Source organism: Boleophthalmus pectinirostris, unplaced genomic scaffold, assembly GCF_026225935.1.
Source record: "Boleophthalmus pectinirostris isolate CB_2022bp ecotype Guang Dong unplaced genomic scaffold, ASM2622593v1 HiC_scaffold_12, whole genome shotgun sequence".
NCBI classification, from domain to species: Eukaryota; Metazoa; Chordata; class Actinopteri; order Gobiiformes; family Gobiidae; genus Boleophthalmus; species Boleophthalmus pectinirostris.
In genome coordinates, this window is record NW_026571018.1 from 33489686 (window position 1) to 33503436 (window position 13751).

A 13751-nucleotide genomic window follows, 5' to 3' on the forward strand; every position below is an offset into this window, starting at 1 on the left:
GGTCCAGCATATTGATACAAAAATAACGGCAGAATTTATCAGAAATCTGTTTCTCTGAATTCTACACAATCAGTATCGGTATCGACCATGGCCACTATTGTATTTCCACTCCATTATGACTTTATACTCTCATTTAAAGATGCATTGTGTAACTTCTCATGCATGTTTCTATGGATATGTCACATGTTTTTAATGCCATACTGTGAAACATTCCAGGCAAAGCAATAACATCACCATGGAGAGAAATATTTGACAGAGATGGAAAATACACAATGACTTTTAGTTTCAAATTTGTCATAAAAATAGATATTTTGTTGCCAAAAAGCTGTGTAGAGGTTGACTTACCAAAGACAGTCCTGGCTGGTACCGACTCTTTGTTAATCCAAAATGAGACTTGAGCGAGTATGACAGTCATGATGCAGGGGATGTACGTTTGAATGAGGAAAAAGCCCATCTTTCTCTGGAGGTGGAAGTGCACGGTCATGATCACATATTCACCTGTGGGAAAGAATACATACGAAATATATAACATATATCAAAATATAAAATATACTATGGTTGTAATCATGTAAATATGTCAACAAAATGGTAAATCCGTGTGACAGAGGTAGATAGTTTTACACAATAACTAACACAAAGTAGTCATTTTAACCAATAACTAACACAAATTGAAGGCAAAATGTTGATATATCATTTTTTTATTGTTCGAAAAGCAGGAAGTAATGAGGGTCTACTCATAGACTGTATTAGCACCTGATGATGTCATACTGGTACCAAACAAAACCTTTTGAAGAGGAAACTTTGAGGACATTTTAAAAGGTGCATTGTGTAACTTTTCTGGTGGAGAAAACTTTTCTAGTGGTTGCTTTGTCTGGAATGTTTCACAGTATGATATTAAATCTTTCTATCTTCATGGAGACCAAACCAGACCAATTTATCGTATTTTCCGGGCTATTAGGCGCTGTGGATTATAAGGCGCACTGTCAGTGAATGGTCTATTTTCGAACTTTTTTCACAAATAAACCGCACTGGACTTTAAATGAAAGACAACAGTTGGATGGGTCAGTGGGACTTTGTTTGGCGCGTTCACAGTGACTCTGGGCTTTGTTCAGTTGTGGCGTGTAGGGAGGGTGCTGTCTGGGACCGCTGGATTGTCGGCGTGTTCGCAGTGACTCTCGAGTGGCACATTGGACTCACTTTTTCAGTTCGTTCCTTCCTCCTCGTCCGCATGGAGTGACGAGTGTGTCTGTGGGTGTTTTTCGCTGCGCGGTCGCTGTCTGCTTCGTGTGTGTTTGCGTGCGCTGCGGGTGCTGCGGCTTTGTAGTTTACTGAAGTCGTGCTGGGACACCCGAGTGGATTCGTGTATGCGGCGCTCTGGATTGCGGGGTGCGCGGTCGTCTTTTGATGGGGTTAGAGGCTTAAGAGCGCGTCTAATAACCCGGAAAATACGGTACATGTCAGATCTGTGGAGAGGCGACCCCACTCAGAGTCAGAATGCCTGTTTTTCTAGGTATTTTTGAGCTAAAAAAAACACCTGTAATTGAATAAATGTACAGTAGAGTTTAATGTCATACTGTGGGACATTCCAGGTAGAGCAATGACATCTCCATAGAAAAGAAAAAGAATGTGATGGATCCCCAACCGAAAAGCTAGTCCACCTTAAAGTTTTATCGTAAGAAAAAGACCTTTAAGAAAAAACTTTGGAGAGATATTTTTGTCACTTCCTTTAACACTTCAATGCTCAAATAAGTGAAACAATGCTGACACTTAACAGATGGAAATCAGAGCTGCAAATGAAGAAGGTATAGTCACCCCGAGGTGTTAAAACGATTTAAGAAAGTGTAAGACGATTATTACTATTATTATACGATTTAGTTTACCCGTGTTGGATTTGAGTCTTTCGCTGGAGACGGTCTGTCCGATGAGGTCGTACTGCAGCAGACTGGACGACTCCTGGGGGACCTCCACCGAAGACAGGGGCCCCTTCTTCCACGTGTACACGATCTCACTGATGGGGTACGCATCTGCACAGGGACCATCAAATATGTATGATAAAGGAAAGTAATATAAAATGTCTTTTCAGTTCAATTTTTTGGCTTCAGTTCATTACCTGATCTAACTATTCTGTTTTGTATTTTCCACATTTTATTCATTCATTGTTTGTGGGAATGGTTGGCTGCACCCTGGACCTTTGTTTTTCTCTTTATGATGATCTAAGAAGAGCTCTTAGTCTGATCTATAATTAAGGACCTTTTTGCCATTAAGTATAACCTTAATTAGCTGTGCAAACTCCTGCATCATGGTAAGATCAGGTCAAGGGTCTGAAAGTGCTTAAATTAACTTTTTTTTGTTGTTGCCGCTAATATGGAGTATTAATAACATTGTGTAATTTTTTTTTTTTTGCAATTTCAAGTACAACATGACATCACACAGGACTGCCCTCATTACAGCCTGGTGTTTCTGTTTGCAAACACCTTTTTCCAGGGGTGAAATTTGAAATGCTGATGCCTATTAGACCAATCACATGAGGTACTGCCCAGTTTAGCAGCTATATTTGCAATGTGGTTGTGGGCGGACTTGAGGTGTGTAGTTCAACTTTAACCCCTGTGTGCTCCTTTAAAATAATCACACCTGGTCCTTTGTGACAAAAATGTAAATGTAAACTGGAAAACAATGCCACAATATTTTTATGCACTATGTCTTTATGTCCAACTTTTTATATCAGTGTCTTCATTTACTTCTGTCCTAATCATACATACCAAATATTATACAATATTTTGAAATTTTAACCCCTTCAATGCCATTTTTGACAGCAAAAGTATCAAATTATGTGCATGAAAAAAAAAGGATTATTTTTCTATATCTTTCAAGTCAGTTAATTAGTGTATTTGTGTATATATGTGTACAGTGCAATAAGAAATAAGACTAAAAAAAAAAAAAGTTTTAGGGTTAAAATTATATTTTGTATGCATAATATGTAATTTATTTTGCTATATGTAGATGTAAATATTTGTTAAGTTCCGTGATCAATGTACAGAAGCAACCACATCATTTTTGAAACTCCTTTCGAATTTCCTTTTCGAGAGATGTGCTCTTCTGTTGTTTATAATGTGTATATAGCATGATTACTGTTTCTTGGCACAAACTCAATATAAAAACAACTCAATCAATCAGTTTGTTTGCGTTGGGATTATCAGAGGCTGGAGGCTCCTCTAGAACAGACCCATATCATGTTAACCTCAAATATCTGTCTCTGGCCTTCAGTGTGGACTCATATGTACAAATGTCTTTCTAGTGATATAATCTTGCAGTGGAAGATACACAGTAAAAAGAAACATATCAAAAAATTCAAAAACACACTAAAACAAAAACAAAAAAACTGAAAGGTTTTCAACACCACAGAATGAAAAATAAATAAAAAATATTCTGGTGAAGTTATGCCAGTTATAAAGACATTTTGAATGGAAGTCAATGGGACAAAAATGTACTTAAAGACCACGGGTGTGAGTATTTTGATCATAGACCGTTCAATTAATTCAATCAATCAAGAAATTAAAAATACATCACAGAATGCACAAACTGGCCAATATTTGTGCTATTTGGTGCAATACGGCCAAAGTTATGAAAAAAAGAAAAGTTGAGATGTTCAAAAATGTACCGAGGGGAGCAGGAGGATTAAAGGTCCTATATAGCGCAAAATAAGATTCTTGTGAGTTTTAAACCATGTTATAATGTTGTAACCTCATCATAAACTTACTGAACCTGGAGTTGTGTTTGCTCTGTATGCTCTGTTCCACCTTGAGACGTCATAAAGTGGTAGTTTTAAAGTTAACAACAGCCTTTTACATTTTGTTCAGTAGAGACTGGCAATTCCAGGGCTAAAATTATCCAAATGGTTTTAGTCAAGATGCATGGAAGTTTAAAAAACACAGTGGAGCTCTTCCTGTATTGCCACACAGAGAGAAGAACTTGATGCAGAATTCCAGCGTTAAACTTGTGTAAATGAAACAAAACACAACTTCAGGTCTGTTTGTGATGAGGAAACAACATTATAACATAAATTAAAATGTAGTAATATAGGCCCTTGCGGTTATTCCCTTTAACAAAACTCTGTCTAAACCACATAATCTGTGACATGTCCAGTATTTCTCATTGCCAGAGTCTTATTTACTCAGTGACACAATAATGATTAGAGGCTGGCATCTGTCAAACCGAAGTCAATCTGAAACAAAGAGCCACTCACAGCTGCCAAACTTGAGGGGACAGGCGTGGCCGTCCATGGGGAAGTTCATCAGACGCATGGGGCACTCGGCGTTTATGGTCAGTCTGTCAACACAATGAGAGAAGGACACAGAGTTCAGGAAGTGCACAGTGCAAGATGGTGGTCATAGCTATTAAAAAGAACCAGATCAGCTTTGAATCAGAACAGAAACGCTCTGGCAGCTAAATGTAACTTTCATCTTTGCCTTCTGCACAAGGCATCAATGAAAAGAACATTAAGTCTTTTGATAATATTAATTAAAGTAAAACTCGTTTCTAATATGTTCTAAGCATAGCGTACAAGTAAAAGTACTGCAATGGCATCTATAAACAAAACTGAAAACCTTGAAGAGTTACGCTACAATAACAGGAGTATAGAAGTAGTACTAGGGGGAAGAAGTAGTAATTGTTGCACCTATTTTGAATAGATAATCTTACTTCATCCTGAACATACTACAAGTAAATGGGGTAATGCCAATATAAGTAGTCAAGTCAAGTAATTTCATTCATACAGCACATTTAAAACAACCGTAACAAGCTGCAACAAATTGCTTTACAAAAAACACCACATAGTAAAACAATAAAACAAATATATAATGTATAAAATAATACATGTAAGAGGTAAGTGAATACACAAAGATAAAATCTAAAGTTGACAGAATCAGAGCAAAGCTCAAGGGCTGTTCAACACCACCGAAAACATGGAGGGTTTTAAATGAGGTAAGGAGGATCATTTTTGCAGATGAGGTGAATTCCAAAGCATAAGATGAACTGATGAAGGCCATTCTAAAACTAAGGAACCACTGCAGAGAAAGCTCAGCCTCCTTTGGTTTTGAGACAGGATGGTGGGATGGACTAGCCTGATTCATCAGCTGGTTTCACTTCATGAAAACTGTCTGACCTCGCAGCATTAGGATTTGTTCGCTCAATGGTAGGCGGGTACTTTTTTTATTTAACGAATCACTGCTATTTGTCGTAACATATGTAATGCACCAAATCCCATAGGAAGAAGGGCAATGACGTCTTTCCCCTTGATAAAATTCACCAAACATTCTCTTTGTTCCGGCTTTAAATTCTCAATCTCGGGAATCGTTGCCAACACAGAATGTCTGGCTTTATCTACATCCATCCCGACGCTTTGTTTACTGTTGTGCTGTACCACAAAAAGGACCCAGACAGACGCTTGAATTTGACGTCATGGCTTCACAGCTCCTCGCCGATTGGCCGATGTCTACAACTTCCGGGGTTTTGCAAATCGTCTAGTGTACTCTGATTCCTGACCTAGTCGCTGGAGAGAAATGAAATTGAGCAGAGGCACTAGAGAGGCCCAAGGGAACAGAGTGACTTAAGAAGAAATAGTAACAAAAAGTAAAACCAATGCTGTATTTAACAGGCGACAGTGTTGTTGGGTTAGGATGGATGTGATCTGGTCTGTCTTTTTAAACCTGATGAGCATCTGGCAGCAGCGGGATTTTGGACTAACTGTAGCTTGGTGAGGGAGGATTGTGGGAGGCCTTAGTACGATGAGTTGCAGTACCCGATCTATTGGTTACTAAGACACGTTCTCCTGCGTTAGTATTGGTTTTAATGTAGCTATTTGTCTTAAATGAAAAAAAAAAGTGTGTCAGTGTGAGGTCCATATAGAATAACCTCAATCTTATTTTCATTCAGCTGGAGGAAATTATAGGACCGCTTTTCTATTTCCGCAAGACAGTCACGGAGAGTGGCAAGGAACGAGCCATTTAAAGGTCCTTTATTTGTCATTCAAACATGGAGAGAAACACATGACACATTGTTTGGGGAGATGGGGAGATAAAACTGGGTGTCGTCAGCATAGAGGTGCTGCTTAATCTGGCGTTTCTCTAGAATTAAACCCACAGGGAGCACGTCTAATGCAAATAAAAGAGGTGCCAGTACGGACCCTTGGGGCAGACTGCGGGTGACAGGAGCAGGGTGGACACTCTCTCACCTAATTTGAGAAAGATCTGCCTGTCAAATATGAGATGAACAATCTTAGGACGGAAAACTGCAACCCAGCTGCAATCAAGTCAAAGGCTGCACTTAAAGAAGACTTACCGTGTTACGACTATATATAGTGATAATCTTTGACGCCCGTGGATCATTATGTTACAGAAAACAGCGGTGCCCAGTGGAGCCGGCGTCACCATTAAGGTCATCACAACAAGTGGCGGATTTTTTTCTATTGGATCAAATTGACTATGCGAGACTGTTGGATCCTACATGTACGTATCACCGATTAAGAAGGTCAAATTGGAGAACAAAGTACAGAGCCGTGGTCGTGTACCAGTGGTGGTGAAAACGGGTTGGTCTGCAAATTGGCGTCTTGAAAACAAGTTATTAAAGATTACTCAAACATGCACGAATCACTCCAAATACAACTTCAAGAGGGGCAATGGAGGGGAAAACAACTATAACATGATTAAAAGCTCTGAAAAGTCAAATTTTCATAATATTTCTGCTTTTGCGTTGAAGATCCAGAATCATTTACTGTGTTTACAGCTCATCAATGTCCCGGGTATGAGCGGCTTTTTTTGAGTATCCCGGTTTCGTCATGGTGCATGTAAACGCAGTATCCCGGTTTCAGAATATTGAATAAGGCAGTATCCCAGTTATGAAACCGGATTATATTGTAGCTGGTATATTCTGATAGTAACCAGTATACTGTAGCATGTGTACGCAGTATCCCAGTTACTGCAACATAAAGTTGAGTGTGCCTGCGTCCAAAAGACAAACACTTTTTAGTCTTTTCATCACAACAGTAACAACATACATAAAGTAACCAACATAAATAAAGTGACAACCATAAATAAAGTGACCATACATGAGTGAAATGACAGTAAATAAAGAGCTGCGCCAAACCTGCACACGTACAATCTGTACATGTATGACCTGCACACATATCTCTGAAAAATTAAACATCAACCATCTCCAACGTGATATATGCACAAAACAGACTCACCATCAGCAGCACATCCACTGTCACAGAAAGAACACTCATATTCCACTGAGTCATGTCCTTTAGTCGGACAGAAGCTGAACCACATCAGCGGCACAAAGATCAAGCTGTTTTTGTTTTGTTTTGTTTTGTTCCAGCACTTATAGTTTATGCAATTTAACCCTGCAGTTTTAAGCTTTGTTTCACTAAAACGTAAACAAATGTGCAAAAAGCTGCATTATATTATCAAAAGGACTGATGTGGCTCTGTAGTGGTTATGGTTTATATGTTGTAAAGTTGAATTTATTTATGCAGATTTTAATTAAGAATCTGTTGCAATGTGTTTTGGAAAGTTCGGTTTGATCTGCGCAGTGGGTCACAGCTCCTTACCACTGGTTAGGAGTCTCCCGAGCTTCCTACCCTTAAGGAGCTCATGGTTGTTTGTATTTTTCCTTTTTTATTAAGTATATCATTTTTGCTCTTGCGCATTTTTAAAATTGTGTCAGAAGACCGCGATACTCCATTTGATCACGTACACAGGGGTATGAGTATCTCAGTTTCTCAGTGCGCATGTATACGCAGTATCCTGAATACTGCAATAACCTAGATATGGCTAATAACCAGGATACTTATGAGCATGTATACGCATTCAGTGTATCTCTTTTCCTGGAGCAGGTTCAGTACTACGATGCTTGGAAACCAGACAACTTGTTGAAGATATGTTGGAATTTGAGTGAACACAAGATTTTGAAAGGTAGCAGTAACTTCAGATATCATTTGAACACACATCAAATCGAGAAGTACTGTTACTTCAAACTGAACGTACTGTACACGGTTGACGAGAAGGATTCAGTGTCTTTAATTTAAAAGTTAGTATTAATCATTTATTTGATTGAACTACGCGCACTTTTCAAGTACAATCACACACAAATCATCTCATGCTCGAAATGAGAAACTATTTCATACAATCGCACACACACCGGCCATTTAAAATAGTCTAGTCTCCAACTGCTGCAATACCAATTAAATTATTGTGCTGTGAAGTGAAAGTAGAATCACGCTCAGCTGACTTCTCCAATACATATCCTAATCACAAGACCCTCCAAATTCACCCTTTTCATATTTGCAAAGAAAACTCAAACTAGTTCTTTTCAAAAAGCTTAATTCTGGGCCATCTGTAACTCGGGGGACTTTTTTGATCATACACAAAGCAGTTTGTTTGAAAACCATTCCAGCCCTGTACTTTCTTCCTCTGATCAGATGGTCCTGTTTTCGGGTTGCATTGAATCTTTGTCCAAGGCTATTCTCGTCTTGGCCGGGGTTGGAAAATTTTGGAAAACCAGAAAAGCGTGTTTACCTCATGGTGTAGAGGATGGTTCCGTTCTGCATGATTCGGAACAGCTTGTTGGGAGTGGTCATGTTGTGAGAAATTGACCGCTTGCCATTTCGAAAGAACGTATCCGGGGTCCAGATCTTGCTGACCATCAAGTTGTTGAGACGCAAGATTTCGATGGGTCCTTCGAATTTGAGCCTCTCGTCAATCCACGTTTGCCGAAAGAAGACGTCCATGGTGTATTCCTGTAATGAGAGAGCGACAGGTTCTATATTACACAAAAATATTATGTTTTTTTATCTTATTAACAGCATAACTGAAGTTGTGTTTTGTTTCATTCACACATGTAATGCTTTTTAATTAGTCTGTGTCTACATCTCTAAAGTTCAAAATGCTCTGTTCCACCCTTGTGATGTCACAAGGTGGAACAGAGCACTAGAGGACCTCTTTTCGGGACAATATTTTCCCGGGAAAAGATGTCCCCCTGTGGTCCGCGAAATATTGTCAGACATAAAACCATTCCGTGCCGCAAAAAAAGGTTGATCCACATGATTCAAGTGCAGGTGTATGGAATTTAAAAACACAGTGGAGCAGAAGAGAGATAATTCTAAAGAAGATGCAGGGTTTGTGTGTTAAACGTGTGAATGAAAAAACACAACTCCAGGTCTGTTTGTGATGAGGAAACTCAATTATAACATAGATAAGTAAACATAATACAGGCTCTTTAAGCAGCAGCAGCAGTAGTAGTAGTAGTAGTAGTAGTAGTAGTAGTAGTACACATCTATTAGAATATTTTTATTTCAAAATAAAAATGTAATGAGTTTTAAAGTGATGACAAATTAGTACCATTGCCATAGCATATCACAGTTAAAAACTAAATATTCCATGTTTTGAATGAGAAAAGTGAAAAAAGCTGAGCCCCATGGTACACAATATTAACGGTAGTCCAGTAGTAGTAGTAGTAGTAGTAGTAGCAGCAATAGTACTAGTAGTAGTAGTAGTAATAGTAATAATATATATATCCATTAGAATATAAAAAAAAAGAAAAAGAAAGAAAGAAAAAGAAAAATGTAATGGGTTTTCAAAATGATGATAAATAAGTACTCTTGTCAAAGCATTAAACATTCAAAAACAACATTTTCCATCTTTTGAATGAGAAACGTGCTCAAAATGGCACCTATGAACAAAAAGCTGAACCCCATGGACAGTTAGTTACACAATATCAGTGGTTGTATAGTGACAAAAGCAGCAGGAGTAGTGGAATTAGTAGGAATGTAACAATATCAAAATCTCTCGATACAATATTTTCACAATATGCACATTTATTGCAATATTTTACTACATTTCTGTCATAATTCAAATAATTAAAAGTGCTTAATAACAGTTGTTTTATCATGTAGAGTGGACTAAAACAGAGCAAAGGATCATGGTCTATGTAGTTCCCTCTGTGTCTTTTAACTATTGTTGCACTATAACAATGAATTTATGAAAAGAAACTTGTATTTCAATGCACTGTGACAGCCCACAATATTATTGTGAGACTTTTGACAATACCATATTAGTATATTTCAGTTATTGTTACATCCCTAGAAATTAGTAATATTTTTATTAGAGTTACTTCATACTAATGAACCTTGTAATGTAATATTAACGGTAGTAGTAGAAACAGAGCCAATGTAAGTAGTAGTAGTATTTGAAAACACATCTACTGGAGTATTGCTTCTTCAAAGAACTATCAAGCTACTACCAGTAAATTATACTACAGGCTTGTCAAACTCAGGCCCGGGGGCCAAATTTGGCACACGAGATCATATCAAATATGTATTAGAGCTGCCCTCTGGCTACAGATAGACTATAGACACATTATTTATTTATTTATTTAAAATGTTATTTTATATTCTGATTCTTCTGGATTCAATGTTTAAGCAAAAATATTATTAAACATTTATTTTAATAAGAAAAGGTTTAACATCACATATCTTGAAAGAAGAGAAAACATGCAGATGTTGTTGAAATTTGTCAATAAATATTTAGTTTGGCCCATGACTTAGTCCCAGTTTTTAATTTTGGCCTCTGTGAATTTGAGTTTGACACTCCTGTGATAGTAAATACAAGTATTTACTCAACTTACAAGACATATCCATTTTAACATCTAAAACAAGTTAAAAAAAATCCACTAAATACGGTTCTGTTGTGAGTATGCCTAAATCATAACGGTTTTCCAAAAATAAATAACATCTGGCGTAGTACAATTCCAAATCTCCTGAGTTTTTCTTTTTGCTTGTTTACAGTTTGACCATTACTGTATCCACATTTGACATGGACGGACACAGGATTTGTGTTTGTGCAGCACTCCCTTACTATCGGAGCTAATGCTTTGCTAGCTCTACCCCCCGAGAGTGTGGCAGATGGGTGTGCAGTGTCTTTGGAACCTGCTGAAGAGCGCGCTGCCAGTGGGATTTGTTTCTGTGTTTTCGGCTAAATTCAACAACAGCTGTGAAATATTAAGCTAAAACTATTTATGTATTTCTGGGAAAGAACATTGGACATGGCTGAAGTGTTCTTTTGTTTGAAAAAAGCAGGCGTAACTTTCAGACTGACAGTTGCAGAGAACGCATTCTACCAATATTGTTTTCCAACTTTTTTTGTATGTTCGTCTTATTTTGGGCGGTACAGCTTTAAAACTGAAGTCATGATACAAATTAATACCAAACCCCAAGATATTTCCTATTCAAATTGAGAGGCTTTTGAAAAATATTTAAAAAATTGTTGATGATTTTATGATTTTATTTGATTTTTTGTGATATTTGCAGATCATATGTGCTTTATTTTACGTATTTTTTATATAGATTTGCCTTATAGCTGAATACAAACTTAAAGATCTCATATTATTTCATTACTTTTTTGCTAGTGTCGTCATGATACAAAAATTCAATTTCGACACTAAGGAATTGGCTGGACACTCAATTCTGTTACCAATTTTATAATAAAAAGGCTCTGTTTTTAGAGGATAAAATGTAATTTTCAAGACAAAATAATAATTGCTATGTAGATTTATGTTGTTTTTTTAATAAAGCTAGTATAAAACTGATAGTATTTACGTTCGGTGCTACTTTTGGTACAGATTTTTTTGTACTTTTGGCAACCCTAGTAACAACTCCAACCAACAATAAGGATCACAAACTCGTACACTAGTAAAATCCCACGTTAACATCCACATCAGCAGCATCCACTCGCAGTATCTCATGCACTACCCTGCGACTCCATGCTTTTAGCTCTATTGGCCTGGCACACTCATGCCCTGAAGAGCTCTTTCCGTGTCTCTCTATGAACCACCATGCAGCCAGTCATGTGACCCGTGGAGAAGGCTTTGCACTCCGCACAACGCCATCTAAAGCCTAAAGCCTCGGCATTGTACTCATTCAGCCTGTCCAAGCGCACAAGCCTATCCCATCTCAACATACAGCATCCAGTATCCAGCGCATCTCCTGCTCTGTCTCTGTAACCGCGGATTGACGGACAGATTAAAATCCTAAGCTCTACTAATGACATCCTGCCCAAATGCTAGAATAATGAAGGCTGGGAGAAGCATGACTTGAGTCTGCACTGTACGGATGTGCACGGGAAACTATATTTCTTGGTCTAAATTTTGAGTTAAAGGGGAAGGAGTGGAAATAAGTGAAAGCACGTGCGGGAAAAGTGGGGTGAGGGGTTAAGAAAGGTCATTTAGAAGCGTTACAGACCATCTCGACGTCCGAAACAGGTCCGAAGCTGGTGACGAAGATGTCAGTTTTAACTTCTGTAACGGGACCTGAAGCAAAAAAAGTCACCAGTTATTCTACATGACACAAAAATATGCATCAAGTTAATTCTTAAATGAGCCAAAACATATTTCACAGAGGCAACAAAATATAAAACAGTGTAGTTATTGGTGGAACAATACTGGTACAAAAAAACATGATATTTTAATAGGGTTTACTGCAAACTGATCCCACGTGGTGTACAATCATTTGTCATCTATTTCAACTCTGGATTTAACTATTACATCACCAGAAACGTATAAGATTAGCGTGTAACAACAGCAGACAAAGTTTGACCGTATTACGCACACAAACGCAGCATTTCAGCAGTTTCATTTGGGCATTTTAAGCACTTTAAGTATTCCAAAATTACCTCCAAATCCGGGTCGTAGCCTGTTGTCGTATCCATCCAGTAATCTGTCCAATATTCGCGTGATGTTATCCAAATAGATACTGGTATCACTGTGCTGACTCCCCCAAACGCCGCTCGCGCTGTAACTTCAGCAGACAAAGAAATGCAGAGATTAAGACTCGTTTTGAGCGCGTAACAAAGCAATTTTCACGCGCAAACTTGTCTGAAACGTTCGCTAATTGACCGAGGCGAGTAGCGCCCGTGCGTAAAAGTGGGACCAAAAGTATTTCAATGTTACTCACCAAGACAGAATGAGGCAAGTTAGAAGGAAAGCCATGCCGCGGAGACAGCCCACAACTAGAAATCCCTGGTCAACTTTTAAAATCAGCATCTTCCATCATCTCCCGTGCGCGGTGTCGTTTCAAAGCATGCCCAAACGCGGCGTCAGGTCTTCTCCAGTTGAGTGAACGGCGCGAGGCTTTGCCGCTCAGTCCAGCACGACTTGACTTCCCCCTCTAGTGCGGTTGCGCCCGAGTCTGTGGATCGCTCAGTTGGAGGGAAAAAAAAAAAAAAGCTAAAGAGTTTTTGAAGAGAGTGGAGAGGAGGGACGAGGAAGCATTTTTACCGCAATTAGGACTCAATACGCGTAGATTTCAGAAGTGAGTTGAGCGTTTTGGGTCCAAATGAGAGACGTTTTGTACAGTACGTGACATCAGTGGTGCTGCTACTGTTACTGTAACTGGGACTACAGTATTTTTGCAGTATTCATTTTGTTGCTGTGTGGCTATTGGAAGGAAAAAGGCTGAGATAAAAGCCTGGTGAACTATGAATCATATGGCCGTGGTGTGGTTGGTGGTAGTGAGGAAGTGGGTGGTGGATACATTCACTACACTTTACAACACCATCCGTGGAGCCAGAGGAAAAGGGTGATCGCCATAACAACCGCACACTGGCAGCTAGCAGTTATTTTAATAAAGGACTATTTATATGTCCGTCACTGTACAATTTACAAGAACGATACACGACTATTAAAAGAGCTGAGGAGAGATA

At 38.5% G+C, this 13751-nt stretch overlaps 1 protein-coding gene across 1 annotated transcript in view; it reads right to left on the bottom strand.

Annotated features, from left to right (window-relative positions):
* Nucleotides 1–13092, bottom strand: part of gabra6b (gamma-aminobutyric acid type A receptor subunit alpha6b) — a 73426-nt gene extending 60334 nt beyond the window's left edge. The window contains exons 1-7 of the mRNA XM_055148549.1: nt 13004–13092; nt 12723–12847; nt 12293–12360; nt 8574–8794; nt 4244–4326; nt 1881–2024; nt 346–498 (exon numbers count right to left, since the gene is read on the bottom strand). Coding sequence (XP_055004524.1) covers nt 346–498; nt 1881–2024; nt 4244–4326; nt 8574–8794; nt 12293–12360; nt 12723–12847; nt 13004–13092 — 883 coding nt within the window. The remainder of the gene's footprint in view (nt 1–345; nt 499–1880; nt 2025–4243; nt 4327–8573; nt 8795–12292; nt 12361–12722; nt 12848–13003) is intronic.
* Nucleotides 13093–13751: the final 659 nt, after the last annotated feature.